Source organism: Lutra lutra, chromosome 4, assembly GCF_902655055.1.
Source record: "Lutra lutra chromosome 4, mLutLut1.2, whole genome shotgun sequence".
In the NCBI taxonomy this organism is placed as follows: domain Eukaryota; kingdom Metazoa; phylum Chordata; class Mammalia; order Carnivora; family Mustelidae; genus Lutra; species Lutra lutra.
Genome location: NC_062281.1, coordinates 188,844,640 through 188,868,494, shown reverse-complemented (window position 1 = coordinate 188,868,494; position 23,855 = coordinate 188,844,640). Strand labels below are relative to the sequence as shown.

Sequence of the window (23,855 nt, the reverse complement as noted above, 5' to 3'; positions counted from 1 at the left end):
TACCTGTGGAACGCACCTTTAATGTCGTGCGGTTTCTGCTGGGAGAGATGCAGCAGCCACTGCAGTTGTATGTGAGTGGGAAGGAGGGGGTAACATTCCAGAGAGCCTGAGGTGTCGTAAGGTAGAAGGCTCCATTGGAAAAAGTCATATCATAATACACTCCTAGTGTAATCTTGCTGCTGTGCTATGTCATCGAAGCTTAAAATAATAATAATAAATAAAAAGTGCCACAGGCTGGAGGGAGTGTCAAAAAAGACATGACAGACATGCAAGACACAGCAGGGATTGAGAAAAATGAAGACGTTTTCCTCCTGATGCTATGTGACCCTGGTGGCCCTCAGGCTGCTCTGCAGCCACAGTCCCTGCGGCTGACAGAGCAGCCAGTGTCTCGATGTGGCAGCAAGAGAGACGAGAGTCCCGTAGTGGTCACCTCCCGGAGTTTGAGCATCGTCCCACCAAGTGCAGAGGGGTCCGAAGTACAGGCCGGGGGTTGTCTGCCGAAGGGGAGACCCAGAGCTAGTTGGGGAGCAGCCCTGCTCACTGCGTCCCTGGCCAGCATTTAAAAATTGGGGAACTTGGCATAAAAAGTTTGGATTTCAGCCTCTTTTGAGAAGCTGAAAGCTTGGACAACACTGGGCCTGTGTTTTCATGGAGGAGCATCCTGGGCTGCCTGTAGGTAGCGCGCGTTTGCCTGGTGATTCGCTTTGAGCATCCATCACTTGCATGGTCTGCGCGTACCAAGACTTTGTGATTACTGGTGTGGGGCCCTGACGACTGCGTTGTGTCTTCACACCGGATAACCTTTTCATTTTGATCTCTTGACAATCATGTGAGGCTGAGGCTGGGCAGATACGACTTCTTTTTTCCAGATGGACTTTTTATCTACTGAAAGGTCATATGGCTGGAAAAGTGGTTCTGTATTTGAAAACAGGACTTCAAAGTCTAGAAATTTCCCTACTGAAACACTCTTTTTTTTCTTGTCTTTCTGTCGACAGTCCATCCTGGCCTCTATCTAACTCAGTTGAATGAAACATGGTATAATGAGGCTTGGGTCCCAGATAGTCTTGTGAGTCAGCAGTTTTTTTCCGATGACTAGCTATGCCCTCAGTTTTTTATAAGTTGAAATAATTCTGTATGGAAGGTCATAATGGTACTGAGTAAATTATGAATTGCACATTGTAGCTTCCTCTGTTATTAAGAAAAAGGCAGTATCAAGTGCACTTTCTCTTGGTGGATCAGTTGCATTATTTCTCTGTATGAGGAGTGTTATTTGTTCTGGTTGCTTCTAGGAAACTGTAGTAGTTATATAACAATTTGGCAGTCTCTGGAGAGGGGATCCTGCAGGAAGGCTAGGAGTTGACAGACGAAGGTCTAAAGAGACCCTTGGCATCCCTTGGAGATTGTTAAACGGGTATAACCTTCTCAGACTTGAGATGAGAAACAAGAATGCTGTTGCAGCCAAAGAATAGTAGATAATGTTATCCCTCATGGAGTTCCTATGGACAAGGTCATCTTCCTGGAAATGAAACATAAGAGACAGGGGTCAATGGCGCTAGATCCTTTTTGAGGAGTCTGTTAACAAAATCGGGGAAAGTTATTCCCCTTCATAATTCTCAGGGATACTTAGGACTTTGTTCCATTGTCTCGAACTTAGATAATTTTGTGAAATGGAAGAGTTTAATATCTTGTCTGCTTTTTCCCTTTTAGATTCGACTTCAAGAAATGTAAACTGCTCTATGAAAGCTTTTCCAACCAAACCAAATCCATTAACTTGGTTTCCCATTCCATGATGGCTTTTGACACCCGCTATGCTGGGCAGAAGGCCAGCGCTGGCATGACAAATGTATTCAGTTGTATTTTTCAGCCTTCCAGGAACAGCAGCACCACCCAGGGATCCATCCAGATGGAACTACATTTCAGGTAGTGGACCCAGACCCTGCCTCCGCGTTTCTCTATCAAACTTCCTTTTGTGGCCAGTGGGCCAAGGCTCTGTCAGCTTTAGAATGTCACACGACTGAGGAGTCACTGGAAAGATAAATAGAAGAGGGCTCACCAGTGCCGCTCACAGTGCATTAACTCGGTATTCCTGCCACCTTGCAGTTGCCTGTATTGGCCAAGAGATGTCTCTGTTGCCTTAAAAAAAAAAAAGTTTAGAATTAGACCAGAGTCTTAAACTCAATCTCTCTGTAGACTGTTCTAGTATGTAGAGCAAACAGAGGAAGGAAGAAATGATTCTTGTTTAAGGGGAAAGAAGATGTTTGGTCTGTAGAAATTATAGGCAGGAAGGTGGTTTTGACTTGAATTATTGCTTTATCTATGCACGTCTTGCTAACCTACTTCTCCATTTAAACGGGGCCTCTTTGAACTAGATTATGTTTTTCTTCCCGGTATTAGGCCAGGAAGCATCTGAAATGTGTATATAATGAGTGTATGTTTTGGAATTGTACCTATGTGGGCTTAACATCTTGATCTACCACCTTTTAGCTGTGTGTCCTAGGACAAGTTCAACTACTTTGACCTGTAGTTTTCTCCTCTAGAGGGTAGAAGAGGATGAGTGTACCCACCTCACACGGTGGAGGCAGGAATTAAAAAAGTAATGCTGGCCTGTTGCTTGGCCCAGATGGTAGTTCTTATTGTTATTACCGAGGTAGCTGATGTTATGTACAATATACTGCTGTGAGGTTTTATGGCTAAGGTGGGAATAGGCCTGAAAACCGTGAAAAATTAGGTTTGATCTAAAATCCTCCAATGCAAATTCAAAAGGAGACCTTTGGAAGAAACGTCAGTTCTATTCTATTAGTGCCTAATGTTCTCAGATAGGCTGTACCTACAAACTAGTAAGTGAAAAGGCTGGGAAAAACTTCACGGGCAAAAAAAGATGAAGATTATTCTTGTATTCCTATGCTTGAATGTACCTGATACTTCATTGTGCTGCGTGGTGAATTCTCAGGGTTGAGATTTCTTTTAGAGAGAGGTCATGGTCATTCTCCATATGCCTTTAGGAAGTCTAGCAAAGTAGACGGTCAGATCTTTGCCTGAACTTTTTGGATGTTCTGAAATGAGAGTGCTCATTACCTCTAACTGTGGGCCCTGCCACGAGCCACGCACTCTCCTTACTTTGGTACTTAAATCCTCCCAGCAGGTCTGCAGAGTGGGTGCCTTCTGCCCAGTTTTATAGCTGCAACAGTAGAACTGGAGGGCACTGAACGCCTCTCCAAGGTGGGTGAATGACATGCTCAGGACTCACACTGGGGCCTCTGATCCGCAGCGCCCATGTGGCTTCTGACAGTCGTCAGGTGTGGTCACTGCATGTCTCCTGACCTGGCTGGTTGCAGTCAGATGCGAGGCTGGCAGTGCTTTGCGGTTCTTTTGTTTTGAAGATGTTTATCTCAGCAGGAGGCTTCCATATATTTGGTCCTTCTGCAGAAACAATTTCTTTTTGGGTTTGCTATATTATTATTGATCTAGCTTCCTAATCTGTCAGCTAGTTGTCTCATCAATCGTATTTTTTTTTAAAGATTTTATTTATTTATTTGACAGAGAGAGAGATCACAAGTAGGCAGAGGCAGGCAGAGAGGGGGGGTGGGAAGCAGGCTCCCTGCTGAGCAGAGAGCCCGATGTGATGCGGGGCTCCAGTCCCGGGACCCTGGGATCATGACCTGAGCTGAAGGCAGAGGCTTTAACCCACTGAGCTACCCAGGCGCCCCTCATCGATCGTATTTTTAATACACAAGGAGCCTTGGAATATCACTCTGTGTATATAGTGGAGGTGTATAATTTCTGGGAGCCAAAGAGTAAAGTCTTACCTTGGTTCTTGTGAACAGAAATACCATTGTGAGGGAGAGGGGGTTAACATGTTCCCTTGGTTGGAACTTTTGAGCGCTTTCTGTGTCTCCAGAAGAATTGCTCTTCTGTTGGGACTTTGCGTGTCAAATATAAATCACTTCACAGTGTTTAAAGGCTTGAAATATTTTCCAGAAAAGGGTATCAGGCATACTTTGACTTTTCAGTTAGTGCATAACTCTGACGATCTATGTTCAAAATGGGGTGGAAAAAATTTTACCGAGGGCAACATTTTTTCTCTAATACAAAAGGGTAAAGTGTTTCTGTGAAAAATGCTGTGTCTGTATGAGGGGGACATGCACCACTGTGCCCTTTCTCCAGGGGCAGTGAGCCAGGTTTAGGAGAAACAAGAGACTAGAGAGGCCAGACTTAAAAACCTCTCAGAATCAGTTTTTGCCGAATAGGAGCCCCTTTTGCGGGAGGTAGCCAGGTACGTATGGGTAGTAGCTGGAGCCCCAGAGTCACTTCAGGGCTCACAGAACAAAGTTCAACCCAGAAAACCATATAAAGGTATCCTGAGCCCACTTTCCTTCTGTCCCACCCATGTCTGCCCACTCACATTCTGGTAGGGCCACACCAGGGTTTGAGACTAGGCTTGGTGTCCTCCATGGGTTTTCACCTCAAATAGGGAACTCGGGGTAATCGGACCTAAAACCAGTATTGTCTCTCTCCCTCCCCCAACTCCACTGCTGGGTGCTTGGGCTATGCCCACATAGAAATGTCATTTTATTTGTCCTCCTTCTCAGGCTAAAGATCCAGGTTGTCTGGTAGGTCCAGTTGGCGAATTAGCACTATTGTGTACATTTGATGTTTGTAAAGAAGTGATCCCAAACATCAAAGATAGGGTGCCTCACTGACCTTCTTGAAATAGCCTGTGGGGAAGGAACTGACATTTACCGAACACACACCTGTTACGTGCCTGCTGCTTCGTCTTTTACTCTGTTCATGTTTCTCATTTTATAACTGAGGAAACAGGCTCAGAGAAGGTAGGCAACTTATCCAAGGTAACACAGCTTGTAAGCGACTGGATTAGAGTCCGTGCTCTTTCTATTGCACTGGGATTTCTCAGCTTCGGCACTATTGACGTTTTAGGTTAGAGACTTCCGGTCGCGGGGCTGTCCTGTCTGTTGTGAGATGTTTAGTATTATCCCTGCCCTCTGCACTCTGGATGCCCATTGCGAGCCACGCCCCCACTTTGTGTTGTGACAAACACAGACGCCTCCAGATGTTGTCAGACATCTCCTGTGGGACAAAATCACTCCTGGTTGAGAACTGCTAGAGGACACTATACTGCTTTCTTACAGCATAAAAATGTGATGAGCTTTTGAAAATATACACCAAGTATCTGAACTTGTGTTCAGAGTGTTCACCAGTGTTCAGAGTTTACTGATACCCAGAGCGGTCAATTTAAAAAGTACTGGAAAAACACCTGCCCAAGCTGAGTAGCATACTTGCAAGTTAATAAAATACATTTCTCCCCTCCTGTTTTATTTTTTTTGTTAAATCTTTTTCCTTGCAGATCTACGAAGGACTCATCCTGTTTTACGGTAGTTCTCAACAATCTGCGCGTGTTCCTTATATTTGACTGGCTCCTGCTAGTCCATGATTTTCTTCACACTCCCAGCGATATCAAGAAACAGACTCATGTTACTTCTCGCCACCGTAACTCTAGCAGCGAATCTGCTGTAGTTCCCAAAACTGTGAAAAGTGGAGTAGTTACCAAACGGTCTTCCCTTCCTGTGTCCACTGAAAGGCACCTGGAGGTCAAGGTCAACGTAACAGGTGAGCCTGTTGTCGTAGGTGTGTTGTAGGTGTGAGTCACTGGTTCTCAGTCTGAATGGTAGGCTCAGTATGTGTCTTCTAGGATGATTTTTCTGTCATCTCTGTATCTTGATGTGAGCACTTACACATTTGTAGACCCAATGAGTGTTGGAATTCTTGACCTTCATTTTCTGCTTTTCAAGGCTGCAGGGTTCTGGGCCCTTGGCTCCACCGGCCCATGGCTCTTCCCCAGCTTGAGCGCTGCCTGGCCACTGGTCTTTTCCCCAAGTGTTAACTCTGGCTTCAGTTTTCTGTTTGGTCTTTAGTGCTCCAACAGATGTGCCGTACTGAGTTTAGGCAAATCTGATATGTGAAAATTGCAGGATAAATAAGTGAGGGGATCATTATTTTCTTTGCAAAAAGAATATGTCCCTTTACAAACAGATTTCCTGGGGTTTCTGTTAACTAGCGAACTCTCCTGGTACATCCGTATGTATTTGTGGATCTACTGTCGTGTTGCTGACCTAGCCCAACTGCCGCTCAGGGGTTTGGAAGAAGCCGGCCAGCACAGTGCGCTCTAAACAGATTTAGTTTCAAAAGTTCAGTCTAAACAAGGGGCTTGATGAAAACGAAAAGTAAATTTGCCATGTACAAATGAGTAGGAAACTGTCTATATTTAGTAATTTCAAAAAGATCTACGTTAAATTAGTGTATGTTCTTTGTAAACCACTTGAACAGCTGTGTAGATGATGCCGTGCCTCCCACTGCCCGACCAGCATTAGGACGTGTGTCTATTTCTGGGTTTTTAAAATAGGCTATTTCTTGGAGAAGGGGTGATATCTGAATATCTTCTGAATATCTTATAGCTCTCCCAGGAGACTTAGCTTAAAAATACATTCTACAGATTTTTTTTAAAAAAAATTTATTCATTTGAGAGAGAGAGAGTGAGCAAGCCAGAGCACAAGGGTTGGTGGGGGGAGTGTGAGGGGAGGGGCAGAGGGAGAGCAGGGAGCCTGATGTGGGACTCGATCCCAGAACCCTGAGATCATGACCTGAGTGGAAGGCAGATGCTTAACCAACCTAGCCACCCAGGTGCTCTCTTAAAAATACATTCTAAAGAGAGAAGAGAAACTGCATCCCATTCTTTTCTGCCTGGCCAGTGCTGTTTTGGCTCAGTTGTGCCTGGCCAGATAGAGAGAATTTGTTCAGGCTGGGGGTAAAGCCAAGTGTCGACAAACAGCTTGGAGAGCAAGTCTTGCTGGCTCACCCCCTCCCCTGACCCCCCAGCGTAAATGCTTTGCCTACTTTGCAGCAGCCTGGTGTTTTCCAGCCTCCCAGCTTTGGCTTGGTTGACAATGCTGTCCTTTCCAGGCACGGAGTTTGTGGTCGTTGAAGATGTGTCCTGCTTCGATACCAATGCCATTATTCTCAAAGGCACCACAGTGCTCACCTATAAGCCCCGATTTGTCGATCGCCCCTTTTCAGGGAGTTTGTTTGGCATCGAGGTAAGAAGTCTATGTGTCTGTCGATCAAAACACTCAATGTTTGGCTTAAGAGAAAAGCATTTGGAAGAGAATTTTACCTGCTCAGCTTTCATTAGGGGAAACCACTGATGGAGCTGGGGAACTCTGGCCCCTCTCTCTTTGGTTTGTCCTGCAGATCTACCAGACTATCCTTATATGTGCAGTCAGTCCTCCAGTGTCAGGCTGTAAATAATGCTGAGAGACGGGACTTCTGGGTCTTACATAGTCCCTTCCTCGAGAAGTTCAGCGAGACTCTTCCAGTCCCCAGTACTCTGCAGGCCCCTGCTGTGCCTTCAGTGGCTATGGTCTAGCCCTGGGGAAATTAGTCAAGGTGGGCAAGTGGTCCTCATTTCCCTACGTCCCCTTCCCCGAGTTGAATTGTCATCTCTGTGAAGACCTAGGGCTTTGTGGTCTTGAAAACTTGTTTATACAAGGTGTGAAGAATTTGATGCATTATCCTTTCAGGAATATCTCATCTGTAGAAGAATATCTCTGGAGAGGCATGCCTAACCTAATGGAGTGAGTCTCTCATAGTGCTGCTTGAGGCTGTAATTTAATCTCATGAAGGAGATGCTTGGCGTTGGAGTGGCCTTCTGTAGCCTGAAAATTACATGATGCAATACTGAGTAGAAACTGCTTTGTTTCTTTTAAGGTCAGGGGCCGTGGAGAGGGAAGGAGAAATGAGGCAGATTATTATTTCCATCAAGTGTTCTTAATCCGCTGATCTCTGCTGACGTTCCTCTTGTTATAATATTAGAATATTGGGTCCAGGTTACTCGTCATTCCCTTTATGATTGAACTTTTCGTGCCCTATTCTTTCCAGTCGTATTTCAGAGGTTGAATGAACAAAACTTTTTTCACTGTCAGCAGCATATGGCACTTTTTTTTTTCTCTCACATCAGGTATAGCTGAATATAACCTGTAGAGATTTCACTTCTTGATTACTTGTTTCTCTCATGTCAAGAAACCTCAGTTTGAGGGGAAGGATTTACATGCTGGTGTGATGTGAGCTGATCATGAAATTGTCTTTCTTTCCCAGCCTCTCCAGTACCAGCTTTGAATGGAAAATGTTGGTGATTGATTAATGATCTGTCAGGGACAATTGAGTTTTGTGTAGCAGAAGGCCCTGAAGAAAAAAGGAAAATGAGGGGCGCCTGGGTGGCTCAGTGGGTTAAGCCATTGCCTTCGGCTCAGGTCATGATCCCAGGTCCTGGGTTCAAGCCCCACATCGGGCTTTCTGGTCAGCAGGGAGCCTGCTTCCTCCTCTCTCTCTGCCTGCCTCTCTGCCTACTTGTGATTTCTCTCTGTCAAATAAATAAATAAAATCTTTAAAAAAATTAAAAAAAGAAAAAAGGAAAATGAAACTTCTTTTGCTCTAAGTCTTAGAGAAACTATATTATTTGAGATTCCTGGAAATTCCTTTCAGTCTTATTCCTCAGGCAGCACAATTGGATCTGAATTTTAAGGCCCCTCCCCACCCCCGCCCCGCCTTGGTCCATCACTGGGGCAGAATTTATAAAGGAAGCCAAATGAGTTGATTTTGACTATGGTAAAGGAGCTTGGTTTCACATATTTTCAGCACTAGAAAATGCCCTCCATCCCCACACAAAGGGGAAGAAGGGAGAGCAACATGAATGCTTTCTTCTATACTGTTCTTTTTTCCTCCTTTTTTTTCTTTTTCTTTTTTTCCAAAATTTTGTTTAAACTCTACTTAGTTAATACACAGTGTAATATTGGTTTCAGGAATAGAATTCAGTGGTTCATCACTTACACACAACACCCAGTGCTCATCAAACCAAGGGCCTCCTTAATGCCCCTCCCCCATCCAGCCTCTCCCCTACCCACCTCCTTCCATCAACCCTCCATTTGTTCTCTGTGGTTAAGAGTCTCTTATCGTTTGTTTCCGTCTCTCTTCCCCTTCCCATATGTTCCTCTGTTTTGTTTTTTAAATTATACATACGAGTGAGATCATACGGTATTTGTTTTTCTCTGACTGACTTCACTTAGCATAGTACACTCTAGCTCCATCCATGTTGTTGCAAACCACAAGATTTCATTCTTTTTGATGGCTGAGTAATATTCCATTATAAATATATATAGATCAAGATCTCTATATATCACATTTTCTTTATCTATTCACCAGTCAATGGGCAGTTGGGCTGTTCCCATTTTTTTTTTTTTTTTTTTTTTTTTTTTTTTTTTTTTTTTTTAAGATTTACTGAGAGAGAGAATGAGCAGGGGGAGGGGCAGGGGGAGACAGAGAATCCTCAAGCTGACTCCATGCTGAATGTGGATCCTGATTCCGGGCTTGATCCCAGGACCCCGAGACCATGACTGAGTCGAAATCAAGAGTCGGCTACCCAACCGACTGAGCCACCCGGGCGCCCCTGGCTATTGCTGGTAGTGCTGCTGCTGCTGCGAACATGTACCCCTGTGAATTTATGTTTTTATATCCTTCAGGCAAATGCTTAGTATAATTGCTGGACCGTAGGGTAGTTCTATTTTTAACTTTTTGAGGAACCTCCATACTATTTTCCAGAGTGACTGCACCAGTTTGCATTCCCGCCAACAAAGCAGCAGGGTTCCCCTTCCTCCACATGTTACTTTTAGCCGTTCTGACAGGGTGTGGTAGTATCTCATTGAGGTTTTGATTTATATTTCCCTGATGATGAGTGATGTTGAGCATCTCTTCATGTCTTTTAGCCCTCTGGATGTCTTCTTTGGAAAAATGTCTTTATATCCTCTGCCCATTTCTTAACTGGATTATTTGTTTTTTGGGGTATTGAGTTTGATAAGTTCGTTATAGATTTTGGTCTTCTGTAATGGTCTTGAAGTACAAAGATAATTCCGTCCTAGAATGGGAGTCTTCTCTTCCTTCTCTCTCTCCATAAATACGTTTATTGTTAAACTTTTTTATTATAGGACTTTTCAAACATACACAAGTAAACAGATTACTCTAATGAGCCCCTATATAGCCTATCACCCAGCTTCAGTAATTAATGTGTTTATTTTCAATTATGAAAGTAACAATTATATTACATCAAATTGAGGGAGGGGAAGAGAAAATTACCCATCCCTTTGTCTGGACTCTCTGTAGGCATTTTGATGTGTTTCTTTCCTTAAGGTCATGGTGTAATATTATTTTGATTGCACTGCTTGTCCACATAGCCCATGTTGTAACTATCTGCCTACATTCCATGTGGTCTTTCTAATAATCTCTTTTAAATGATGATAAAAGGGTCCGTTGAGTAAATGTGATATAAACAATCTGAATTGTTTTTATTAACTATTAAATAATGGTTCAGTGATTTTTTTTTTTTCTGTATTTTGCATTATTTCCATAGGCTAGTTCCTAGAAAGATGTAGGATGATTGAATCAAAGGGTATGTGTGCGATTTTTGGACCTTTTGCCATGTGACAGTGAACTGCCTTTTATAAGTGGGGGAGGACCACTGACCACGCTTCCGACCGTGGGCAAGAATGCCAGCCCCCCAACCCGACAATATTTATTTCACCAGTTGTTATGGATCTTTTGATAACACGGGGTCGATTGCTACCGAGATAGTGGGTTTTTTCCTGCTGGTGCTTAGATTCTTCTAAATCAGACATTAATTCTTCCTACACTGCATTTCATTCCCTAGGTGTTTTCATGCCGACTAGGGAATGAGCACGAGACGGCTCTTTCAATTGTTGACCCAGTTCAAATTCAAGTGGAGCTCGTGGGTAACTCTTCTTACCAGAATAGTTCGGGATTGATGGATGCGTTCAATAGTGAAGATTTCCCACCAATCTTAGAGGTAATGATAAAAAACCTGTAGATACATCGATACACTCTCAAACATTGCCCTGTGCCTGAACGCGACGTATTTACTCTGCTCAACTCAACAATGTTTTTATCACTTTGGCAGATACCAAAGAAATATGACATTGTCTCTGTCCTATCAAGTCTTTCAGTCTTGTGGAGAATGAAAGACCTGTTCGTTATCTGGTATCACGTTGAAGTTCTGTGAAAGCTGGCAGAAGGCAGACCACAACAGAGGGAGGAGTGTGGATTGTGGGTGGAACCAAAGATAGGGACAGGATGTCAGTAGACAGAGGAGGAGAATAGTCCACATTAGGAAGTAGCTAGGTTGGGGGCGAAGGGACCCAGCCAGCAACAGACAGAGTGAGGTCTCCCCAGAACAAAGACGTGCATACGGGAGCATTGAGGATGATGCCCGGTGAGGCTGGGCAAGGTGAAGCCGGGCAGGGAAGACAGAAGAATTTGGTGTTTTATTTCTTTGGCCGAGGAGGAGCAATTAATCCATTGGAACCATGGGAGATTGAAAGGGAGAGAAAAGCCCTGTTAGTTTTTTATCTTTGAAGACAAAATATATAATCAACCAGGTGCCACCCCCAGACGTCCCAGCAGTTACCCCCAGTTTTAAGTGGCCTTGTGCTGGTGTCTGCATTGCTTACCGCTGGCCGCTGTTTTGTTGATGTGGGAGGGAGGCCGGATGTGGGGAAATGCTAGTGTGGCACTGGACTCATTTAAGGTTATGTTTGGAGAAAGAAGAGGTCATTTTTGTTGAGTGGTCAGTTGGTTTCAGGATTTAAAAAGATTAAATCAGTCAAAGCAAAATGGGTTCACAGAATGCTACTGATCTCCCCCTCCCCCCGCCCATCCCTGCCCGAGCTATTCTCTGATTCTCTGCTTTGATGATTTATCTCCTTGTAAGAAAATTGTCCAACTGAAATATTCGTTGCTGTGGTAGATTTCCTTGCTTTTTATTTTCTATTTGGTGCAGTTTTGTGAACACTCAACCTCATAGCACAGACATCTTATCTTATGGCCCTTTGTGCTTAATTTTAAGATCTTCCCAGTATTCAAAATGAAAAATTAATGTGGTGTCTATGGAACTTCTAGAACTTGAGTTGGGAGCTAGACATACAGGTGAGAGGTGTGGGCGTAAAAGCAAGTTCAACTTGAAAAAACTGCCGCCTTCTCAATTTTGTTAGATTCAGTTACAAGCCCTGGATATCCGACTCTCCTACAACGATGTTCAGCTGTTTCTTGCCATTGCAAAATCCATCCCAGAGCAAGCCAGTGCTGCAGCGCCGGACCCAGTGGCCCTGGAGACCAGCTCTGTTAGCAGTTCCCTTCCGGGTGGGACTCGGGCTGGAGAGGAGATCAGAGAAGGTTCGAGACACACACTAGATCCTGTCTTGGGTAGGTGTTGAACTGTGAAAACTCAACTCAGTCTGCCTAATAGTTCCCCTTCCGGTTAACTGTTCAGATTGTCTTTTGCACAATTAAATTGTTCAGAGTATAATTGTATGTGATTAAGTGTAATTATAAGTATGATGCTGTAATTTTTAAAAAATTTAAGAACAAATACAACACCTCAAACCGACCGCTGTAACCTACACTAGTTTTCCTTTTACCACTTCTTCCAGAGCTATATGGATAATGCTAAGGGCTAGTTTTAAACATTGAGTTTTCCTCCATTGTCATGTTGATAATACTAAATTTCAGTTTTAAACTTTTATGAACACAATCAATATAGGGAAAAGACTCTTAAAAATTTCAGGGTGCACTTTGGTAAGTCTCTAGGTTGGAGCCTATTTTTTTTTTTTAAGATTTTATTTATTTGACACACAGAGAGAGATCACAGGTAGGCAGAGAGGCAGGTAGAGAGAGAAGGGGAAGCAGACTCTGTGCTGAGCAGAGGGCCCGATGCGGGGCTCCATCCCAGGACCCTGAGATCATGATCTGAGCTAAAGGCAGAGGCTTAACCCACTGAGCCACCCGGGTGCCCCTGGAGCCCATTTTTGCCTAGAGAAACAATGTTTTAGCCACCAGCTTCTGAATTTCTTTTTTTTTTTTCTTTAATTAGTGAGTGGACTCATTTCTCTAAAATTATTTATGAAAATCATATACTTTTTTTCCTAGAGTTACAGCTGGCTAGACTGCAGGAGCTGGGATTCAGCATGGATGATTGCCGCAAAGCCCTGTTCGTATGCCAAGGTATTGCACCAGGGTGTCCATACCTGTTGTTCATTTTGACAATATGTTTGCTTCCTGTCCCATCCCCCCCATACCCACAAGGTAACCGAGAGAGCCGGACTGTATTTTGACTCCCCTCCATGGTTTTCTGTGCGCTGAACATGACCTTGGACAGGGCTGAGTGAGGAGCAGCGGTATCTCATAGGGGATGAAAACCTGGGCTCTGGAGCCGATGCTTCTGGTCTGTACCATGCTGCTGTTTTGATTACCCATTGGTGATTCGGACAAGTCACTTAGCCTCTCTGTACCAGTGCTTCCTTATCTGAAAAAAGAGGATAGGAGGACTCCCCTTGGAGGTTCGGTATAAACAGGCATTGTCTCCAGAGCACCACGGGAAAGTGCCTGGCACACAGCAGGTACTCTGATGCTGGTAGCCAGCGCTGCTGGCGGTCATGGTAATGGTGCTGATGCTGAGAGTCGGGGCTGCTGAGCTCCTGTGTGCCTATCCTGGGTTTTCTTGTGGGATTTTCATAGTCCTTTGAGGTGGACATCACTGTCCCTGCTTCAGATAAGGAAATTGGCTCAGATAGGTAAACTGGTCTGAGGTCACCTGTTAGTGAGGGGCTAAGATACACGGAAAGCCAAGCCTGCCTGTGTTCTTTCTACTGCAGCAGAGTCCCTTCCCACCTTCTTCTGTGTTGCCATTTTTCTTTAAAACAGGAAGGTAAAGCAAAAGCTGCCTTTTTTTCTTGTCTGTGCTTATATGTACGTTTCTCTACCTTTTTTTTTTTAAGATTTTTAAAAAATTTTATTTATTTGACAGATTGAGATCACAAGTAGACAGAGAAGCAGGCAGAGAGAAAGGGGGAAACAGGCTCCCTGCCGAGTAGAGAGCCCGACGTGGGGCTCAATCACAGGACCCTGAGATCACGACCTGAGCCGAAGGCAGGGGCTTTAACCCACTGAGCCATCCAGGCGCCCCTACTTCTTTTTTTTTTCAGGCGCCCCCACTTCTTTACGTATTATATATAGCCATACGTATATATATGTATATACGTATAATATCATGTATGTTGGCAGATTGTAGTACAAATACAATTAATTGTGTAGCCTCTTTACAATACAGTTTTATTGAATTACAATTGCAGTATTATTGCAGTGTACTTAATATCATCATCTTCCTGTGTCATTAAAATTATTTATAAACATTGATTTTTTTTTTTTACATTGACCTAATGATATATTTTATTTTATTTTTTTAAAAGATTTTTATTTATTTGACAGACAGAGATCACAAGTAGGCAGAGAGGCAGGCAGAGAGAGAGGAGGAAGCAGGCTCCCCACTGAGCAGAGAGCCCGATGTGGGGCTCGATCCCAGGACCCTGGGATCATGACCGGAGCCGAAGGCAGAGACTTTACCCACTGAGCCACCCAGGCACTCTGATATATTTTATTTTTATTTTTATTTTTAAATTTAATTTTATTTTTTCAGTGTTCCAAGATTCATTGTTTATGCACCATCCACAGTGCTCCATGCCATACGTGCCCTCCTTGATAACCCACCACCAGGCTCACCTAATGATACATTTTAATATAACTCTTCTTTGTTTTTCATTCTTTAAATATTGCACACAGTTCTGTAATACATATTTTTTTGGTATGAACTTCTGTATCTTTTAGTACTTCCTTATAGAGAGACCTTGTAGAATAAATCTGGATCCAAGGGTGTAACTATGTTTTTCAGACTTTTTATTTCATTTGACAAATCTTTTTCTAAAATGTACTAGGCCGAACTCCAGCAGTTCGGTGTGAAAATGCTCGTTTTACAGCACAGTTCTTCACTTTAGCTATTACTTTTTTCCTTCTGAAAAAAAAAAGGAAAGCAGATTTAGTTATCTTGCATTCCTTAGCTTTGTTTTCACCTAGAGTCACTGTTCGTTAGTTTAATTAACTTAATACCTCCAAGTGTTTACATTTTCTAACATGTTCTTAACATAACATTTCTTTTTAATTTCTTTCTTTCTTTCTTTTTTTTTTTTTTTTTTAAAGATTTTATTTATTTATTTGTCAGAGTGAGCCCAGGCAGACGGAGAAGCAGGCTCCCGCTAAGCAAGGAGCCCGATGCAGGACTCGATCCCAGGATGCTGGGATCATGACCTGAGCCGAAGGCAGCGGCTTAACCAACTGAGCCACCCAGGCGTCCCTCTTTTTAATTTCTAAGAGCATTTTCAATTTTTATTAATTTTTATTTCTTTAGTAGCTAAGATGTCATTCCTTACATCACAAAAACGGTAACAGCAACTAATATCAGTAGAGCCTTTGATACGTACCACGCTCTGCTCAGAGGAGAACTTTACATGGACTTGTCTGTTTCCTCCTTGTGGTAGCCCTGTGAGTATGTGCTATTGGGCACAGACACCAAGTAACTTGCCCAAGATCCAGCATCTTCTAGGTGCTAGAATCAGAAGCCAGGCCACCTTCTAGAGCACGTGCCCTTAACCATTTACCTCTGTGCCGTGTACTGTCCTCTAGTAATTTATAGATATGGGGTTGCATTGATTTCCTTTCCTTTATAGCTTTAGCGGTCTGGCAGTGTTGGGGATGCGAGTGGCTGTTATTTTAACAGTGGTATTACACACATGCCCTTCTCATTGCTCTTTGTTCTCAAGGAATTCCTGATCGGTGGAGAAGACAAAGTCATTTGAGAACAGTCACAGAGTAGCACATCAGTACAGGCAAAACTACACAGTGAAGATTACATACTTCCCTAGAGTGACATCTAGAATTTGGATCCTGTCTTTTCTTCTCCTCTCCTCTCCTCCGATAGATGTCATAGTAGAGGAGGGATGGCTCCTGGAGGCGTTTTGAACCAGATCATGAAGGGTGGTGAACTTGAGTGGAAGGTGTGCAAAGGAGCTGCGTTCTCTTTGCCTAGAGATAGAATTCCTATGCTAGTTTTTTTTTTTTCTTTTCTAAGTATGAGAGTAGGTACATCTGGGGAGCGGGATCCTCTTGGCTAGGCCCCTAAAAACGTTTCCTTAATGAGCTGCTTGAGTGGCTGTGCAAACTGGCTGAACTGATGGCCTTTAAATTTTCTTGAAGGCCAGCTGAAAAAGGCGGCAAGTTGGCTATTTAAGAATGCCGAACCTCTGAAGTCTCTCTCTCTGGCTTCGAGTGGCCGTGAGAGCCAGGGGCCCGTGGCGGCGCGGCTGATCTCCGGGGTGGAGGTGAAAGCCGAAAGCGTGTGCATCTGCTTCATCGACGACTGCATGGACTGTGACGTCCCTCTGGCTGAGCTCACCTTTTCCCGTGAGTGTTTTCCCGACGTTCAGCCTCATCTTGAAGATTTGCTGTGATTGCCGAGTTATTTGGGGCCCGTCGTGTGTGTGTGTGTGTGTGTGTGATATTCATGCTCCCCACTTAACAGTATGGGTGAAATTCAGATAATGGTTTTACATCTGTTTTTCAGTATTTGTATTTTAAAGAGATGTGTATTTATTTGCCATATGTGGCCTTCAGCCTCTGGTTTGGGAATATTAGACATTGTCATTGATGAAATTTCTGTTCTGTTAACAGCTCTAGCTAAATTATTCCTGAGTCTCCATTTTGTTTATCTTCTTATGTATGTAAAGCCTGCAGTGAGCCCTGTTATTGGAGGCACTTAAAAGATAAGCTCAGAAAATGCTCTGCCCTGTGTATGTTTGAAAAGAAAGCACACGGAGTCTTACTAGAACGTTCACCTCACAGTGTCCCCCATAGGGCGCTGAGAGCTCTCCTTCAGTATCAGCAGGGGATGAGGGGACGAGGACCTCCTCCTCGACCGTGTCATCACAGGCAGTGTTAGATGGGGCTTTGGTGGAGAGTCCACGAAAACCTCACCACTGGGTTTACTTTCAATTTTCTGCTGCTTTGACCTTGCCAGAGTCTTTTTCCTTCAAGGAAAATTCCATCCTGGGGATTGAGTTGGACCTTTTGTACACGGGAGAGGCTTCCTTTTCCCTGTGCTCCAAGGCCCCACAGGGGCCACAAGACTGAGAGTGATAGCTGGGATTCTGATGGAGAATCTTTTCTGCAGGGAATAATTACTTCTTATTTTTCTACGGTAATCTTAAAATTTTGAGCTAATCTTTGTCAGGACATAACTGCTCTTACCAGTCTGCCTTTTGATTTTTAGGTATTCAGGACGAAGTAGGTTTTTTACGTTCCTACAGACTTGAGATACACAGAGACACCTGGGTGCTGGGGCTGGCTGGGACAGGAAGGAGGCAGAGGAGGCCTTTGCCTAAGGCACAACATTGCAAGGGGTGCCAGAAACTCAGGAATTAGGACAAATAACATTAAAAAAAAAGATTTTATTTATTTGATAGAGAGACAGTAAGAGAGAGACTACAAGCAGGGGGAGTGGGAGAGGGGGAAGCAGGTTTCCCCTGAGCAGGGAGCCCGATGCAGTGCTCGATTCCAGGACCCTGGGAGCATGACCTGAGACGAAGACAGATGCTTAAGGACTGAGCCACCCAGGCTCCCTGACAAATAACATTTTAACACAGTGTTAAAAAAAAAAAAAAAATCAGGGGTGCCCGGTGGCTCACTGGGTTAAGCCTCTGCCTTCAGCTCAGGTCGTGATCTCAGGGTCTTGGGATCGAGCCCCGCATTTGACTCTCTGCTCAGTGGGGAGCCTGCTTCCCTTCCATTCTCTGTCTGCCTCTCTGCCCATTTATGATCTCTGTCAGATAAATAAATAAAATCTTTAAAACGAAAAATCAGAATTCATGCAGAAAGCCCATGATGAACAAAATATCAAGATTCCGCGCGCTTTCCTAGGAGGTCATTGGTATCAGCTGTGTTTAACGTCCATCCATCTCTTCACTGAAACCTCGTCTGAGAAAGTTCGCTCTGGTTGCTCTTGCCCCACGGCTGCTGTAAGGGGTGCTTTCTTTGCAGGTGTGACCTTCCTGCAGCAGGCACGAGCTAGCCCCGAAGGCTACGCCCACTTCACCCTCTCCGGAGATTATTACAACCGCGCCCTGTCAGGTCAGTCCCTGCGCTTGTGTGATCGTGGGGCTTAAAACCCATACTTCAGTATGTGCTTGAGCCTATTTCTACCTCAATTTTGCCTGAGGGAAAGGGGGTGGGGCCAAGCAGGGAAAGGTGAAACACAGGCGACTAACTAGGCACAAAAGATCGAGATTTTTCTTTTTTCTGACATATCTGATACATTGCAACTGAGTTCTATACAAAGAAGTTTTTCTAGTTAATTCTATTTGAGGCTGGAGTTTGGCTTATTCTAGAACAAGGAATGGCTCAGGAGTGAAGGATCATTTGTCTGGCCCTGATGGAAGCTAGATTTCAAGGGAGATTTCTGCCGGTAAGCATTTTACACTTCAAGCATCCTTCCTCCTTGCTGGACCTTTTCCACTAGAGACATCCTGAGTCCGGGGTCATGTATAATGTGCCGCACCTGACTCCTTCACGCAAAACACAACTTATCAGAGCAGGCGATCCTTCTGGAGACATGGAACCTGGGTAACACTGCAGAGTGTTTTCAGGTTTCTTTCCTTCCTCTGGGAGGACCAAGGTAAGGGCCCATATACATGGACATTCAGGAAGTGGGGGAAACCAGGGCTGAGCAGTTTGAGTGTGAAGTTCTCTGCCATAAGGGAATGCTTAGTAGGTATGGGCAGAGTAGAGCTGCACAGCCCAGGGCTTCGGCCTCAGAGTGACCGCTCCCTCTGATTTCGTTGGAGACAGAAGCATCGTTAATTGTGCTGGTGCTGCAGATGGTTCTGGAGCACGTGCGACAATTCCTTTTGTACGTTAGTTAGCATTTTTCTCTCCTCGTTCTGGATTCACTTTCTAAGAGTGCACTCTTATTTCTAAGAGAGCACTCTGATTTTCCAGCTGTTCAGCAAGTTTAACTTTAGGATATTGATCCGAGTCTTACTAGGTGAGAGAGACTCTCAAGGGGCATATGGAAGCCATTTTTATGAGATTCATGTATTTTCCCAGAGCATATCTTGCTTACTTTTATAGTTATGTGAACAGTCAGGTCACTAAGTGCTGAACAGTGCGAGGAGACAAATATACCTACTCGATGCTATATATCGGATTGGATTCCTCTTGGTCAGTCACCTGATCTGTGGCTGATGGAGTATAGCTAGAAAACTGTTCAAAATGAGTTGTCTTGGGATGTCTGGGTGGCTCAGCTGGTTAAGTGTCTGCCTTCAGCTCAGGTCATGGTCCCAGGGTCCTGGGATCAAGTCCCGCGTCCGTCCAGCTCCCTGCTCGGCGAGGAGCCTGCTTCTCCCTCTGCCTGCCGCTCCCCCGCTTGTGCTTGCTCGCTCTTTCTGTCTCTCTGACAGGTAAATAAATAAAATCTTAAAAAAAAAAAAAAACTGTCCTGAAAAGTTGAGTCTTTTTTTTTTTTTTTAAGATTTTATTTATTTCTTTGAGAGAGCGAGAGAGAGTACAAGCAGGGGAGCAGCAGAGGGAGAGGGAGAAGCAGGCTCCCAGCTAAACCAGTAGCCTGATGCAGGGCTCAATCCCAGGACCCCCGGATCATAAGCTGAGCTATAGGTAGACGCTTAACCAACTGAGCCACCCAGGTGCCCTGAAAAGTTGAGTCTTTAAAACCACAAAGAGGTACCATTTTTCTTGTCCAATAGCCTGACAAAAATTAAGTGTGACGCTGCTGTGAGCCACAGAACTCTAACTTCTTGCCATTAGAATTATAAGTTGGTGCAACCACTATGGAAAACACTCTGACGTGTAGCAGGGTTGAGTATGAGCATTACACTTCTTTTAGGTCTGTACCCCAGAGGCTGTCTGGCCCGCGCGTGCTCGGAGACAAGCACGGGACTGCTCGTGGTGGTGGTTCCTCCTCATAGCTATAAAGTGTGGCCTCGAGGGAATGTTTCACAACAGTAGAACGAATACGTAGATTGCGGTGTATCCGTATATGGATTACGGTTCACTGGGGAAAGTAACTGTGCCGCAGCTACGTAGCAGGGTCATGAATGAAGCAGAGAGGCACGCTGTTGGGCAAAAATAGAAACTTGCAGAAGAACACGTATGGCCGGATTCCATTTATGTAAAGATCCCCAGTAGGACGAACTCACCAGTATGTTCTGAAGAAATACATGCGTGTGTGGTGAAACTATGAGGGGAGAGCAAGGAAGAGATGAAAGCCGCAAGCTGATGTTTACTTGGGGTCGGGTGGGAGGGGCTGGTGGAAAGGGGGCTGACACGGGCCCGTGGCACTCGGAGCCTTCCAAGGAGTGTCTAGTTTTCTATTTCTTAAGCTGAAGAGTCGCTGCATGGGGCTTATGGTAATTTTGTTCTTTAAACCGTACATAGACATTTTCATACCTTTTGTACAAATGACATTTTAAGATTAGATATATGAAAAACTTAAGTTAATGAATATCCAGTTAGGCTGTACTTACTTATCCAACCAACGGATTCTTGATGGAAGCGGGAGAATCCAGTTTAAGGGTTACTTCAGCCACCGACAGTACTTTTCCATCCTGAGTCCGAGACTCCTTTCTCCATCTTGAGTGGATCAAAAGCAGGTCGTGCCTGCTCTTTAAGAAAGAGGACGCATATGCTCTGTACCCTTCTCCCTCCCAACTCTGGAAGAGCGTGTGGGGCCCGTATGTGTCCTTCCACTCACATCCTCTAGACAGCACAGACGTCGGTAGGGTGACCTATCGCTGAAGATGGTGCTTTCACTGTGAAAGCACATTGGAAATAGAAAGCTATTAAGCTACAGTTTGTCTTTGCTGAGCGTTTGTGAACAGCGTTCCCCCGTAAGCTCTCGCTATCTGCTGAACAGATGTCTTATTTCCTGTGTTCTTTTAGGCTGGGAGCCATTTATCGAGCCATGGCCATGCTCCGTATCCTGGCAACAACAGGCAGCTAGTCGCCTCCATCCTCCTCGATTGAAGCTGGAAGCCAAGGCCAAACCCCGTTTGGATATCAACATCACCTCTGTGCTAATTGGTAAGGAGAAAGTTGTTTCTAGAAGATCGGTACCTTTCTGTACATAAGTCGCTTGTCCAGAAGACTGTTAATCCTGGGTTGGCAAATACCTAGGCCCACACTGGACATCACTTACTCACCGTGGCTGCTTTCCTGATAAACTCGAACATGGCCTCTTGGTTCTTTTTAACCCATTGCTCCAGAACTGGGGTCCCATATTAATGCTTTCAGTGATCAGGCAAGAGCTTAGACTGTTTGGGAAACAGAACACTCTGTTCAGGATGAACTCTCCCCTGACGATGCTTGGTCACAGGTTTTTCCTAAATGTCCTATAGGAGTGAGTTTAGATTCACTTCTTTCAGGCTATGCACACACAGAATAATTCTTAGAAGGTGCAGTTTTGACCTAGTCTTTATAGTAGGATAAGTTGCCTATACTGTGTCCCATCAAGTTATCATGTTGACCTGACTCTGAAAATCACTGGGCTGAAGGGTTACCAAGCTAGCGATGCGTGTTCTGACCATTTCTTTGAAAACAATGAAATGTATGTTCCCTGATTCCATGTGGTGAGTCGGAACCACTCGATGCTTATGCTTACGTCGTCTTGGAGAAGAGTAATGTCACGTACAATCAGGTATTGCCTGCCTTTGCCATGACAACCCACACTCACTGTTTGAGTTAGTGATCTACATGACCTGATTTTTGGTGCTACTGTAGTTATCCGAGTGATAATACTACCGCACATCTGGACCTTCTTCAGTGTATGTGGTCGAGGCTCGTAGGCTATCCACTGGCTTATTCCATGTCAGAATAAGATGAAGAGATTGTATAGTGATATGAGACCGTAAGTTTATTGATCCCCAAATTTTATTTATTTATTTATTTGTTAAAGATTTTATTTATTTATTTGACATATAGAGATCACAAGTAGACAGAGAGGCAGGCAGAGAGAGAGGAGGAAGCAGGCTCCCTGCTGAGCAGAGAGCCCGATGCGGGGCTTGATCCCAGCATCCTGGGATCATAACCTGAGCCGAAGGCAGAGGCTTTAACCCACTGAGCCACCCAGGCGCCCCGATCTCCAAATTTTAAAACCACTGTCTTACATGATCAGATTTCGTTCATTAAATTTGCCTGGATAATTGATCTCATGATCCTTCTGTACTGTATTATTTTGATCCTGTATTTTTTCCTATATCATGTATTCATCTGGAAGTTTAGATAAGGTTGAGGGTAGCGTTTTAGAAAGCTACAGTAAAGAACTTGCTTTGAACGAGAGAATTTTGTTGATACTTCTCATGAGCTTGAGACACCAGAATGTCTTCCAAAAGGCATTCTTGTCTCTGGTAAAGCTGTTGTTGTTTTCTTTCTTTTTTCTTTTCAACCTCCAATTCTTTATTCCTAATACTGTGCGGGAACCCAGAAATATTACTGTGACCTCTTAGTATTGAAAAATCTTACATATAGATAACTATTGGAACTGAAAACCAAAAACCAGTAGTTTTTGTTCTAAAAAATATCATACCTTAATTAGTAGAAAAGGCCTTTATCCAGGGGTGGTACATCATAATTATTTTGTTAACCTGCCCTTCCCCTTATATTTCTCCTCTCAAAACTATAAAATGATTCCTGAATATTGTTAGCTAGATTTCAGCCTCCTGAGATGGGTGGTTTTTTTTTTTTTTTTTTTTTTTAAAAGCCTCCTCACTGGCTTTTCTGTCTTGAAACCCTGTCTCTTAGCATGGCATAGCATACTCTTCACAAGCTAATTCTCTCTTCTAGGCTGCTTTGCTATGTCCCCAATATGTTGGGCCAGAGTCACAGCAAAGTATCCAGTGTTTCCTAAAGTACTGTGTACTTTGATGTCTTTGAAATCTTTGTGTATGCTGTTCCCTTGGCCTGGAATATCCCCGCACTCCTAACCCCATTAGTAGGGGTCCCCACATCTCTTAAGGTCCAAAGGTCCCCACATCTCTTAAGATTCCTGTGGATCTTGGTGTGTACTGTCCCACTTCTGCCAAAGCAGAATAAATCTTCCCCTGTCCCGTGCTCCTGTAGCATTTCATTTATGTCTTTGTTTTAGCTCTTTCCACATTATGGTTTTACGGTGATGGTTGTTTGGCTAACATTGATTTCTTCCAGTGGAGCATGAGTTCTCCAGGGCACAGACTTTCTGAGAACCCAGCATAATGCCTAGTACGCAGTTAGGCATTCAACAAAAGCTTATTTTGCTAAACAGAAATTAATTTGACTTGAACCCTCAACCTTTTCTATTTCCGTACTTAATATCTTTGGGGAATTCTTTCTAGACCAATATGTAAGTACCAAGGAATCGTGGATGGCAGATTACTGTAAACAGGACAAGGAAATGGATTCAACCACATCAGAAGACTGGATGGGCTCTTCAGTGGATCCTCCATGCTTTGGACAAAGTAAGATTTTTCTCTACAAATGTGTGAGTAAATAAATCACTGTCGACCAGCACAGCCATGTTCCTTCGAAAAATCCAAATAGAATCATCATTTTCTGTGAACAAACCTATAGGAAATTCTGACTATCTTCTGTAGTTCTGTTTTAATCTTTGCAGGAGACATTTTTCTGGCACAAAATACTGAACTTTTAATATGGGCTGTAATTCCACCTTTGTGGGAGAGAAAAGATCTGTGACGTACAATTTTCTAAATTCTGGCAACATTGCATATGAGCTGGTATGCCTGAAACACATCAAGATCAGCCACTGGCCAGTGTGTTTAACTTGGCAAAACTTT

At 43.9% G+C, this 23,855-nt stretch overlaps 1 protein-coding gene across 9 annotated transcripts in view; it reads left to right on the top strand.

Annotated features, from left to right (window-relative positions):
* Window positions 1-23,855, top strand: part of VPS13D (vacuolar protein sorting 13 homolog D) — a 254,700-nt gene that overhangs the window by 69,896 nt on the left and 160,949 nt on the right. For all 9 annotated transcript variants that reach the window (XM_047723620.1, XM_047723617.1, XM_047723616.1 and 6 more), the window contains 10 exons: window positions 1,708-1,920; window positions 5,363-5,625; window positions 6,976-7,109; window positions 10,769-10,924; window positions 12,126-12,336; window positions 13,060-13,134; window positions 16,216-16,422; window positions 18,055-18,144; window positions 20,971-21,111; window positions 23,397-23,519. In XM_047723620.1, coding sequence (XP_047579576.1) covers window positions 1,708-1,920; window positions 5,363-5,625; window positions 6,976-7,109; window positions 10,769-10,924; window positions 12,126-12,336; window positions 13,060-13,134; window positions 16,216-16,422; window positions 18,055-18,144; window positions 20,971-21,111; window positions 23,397-23,519 — 1,613 coding nt within the window. The remainder of the gene's footprint in view (window positions 1-1,707; window positions 1,921-5,362; window positions 5,626-6,975; window positions 7,110-10,768; window positions 10,925-12,125; window positions 12,337-13,059; window positions 13,135-16,215; window positions 16,423-18,054; window positions 18,145-20,970; window positions 21,112-23,396; window positions 23,520-23,855) is intronic.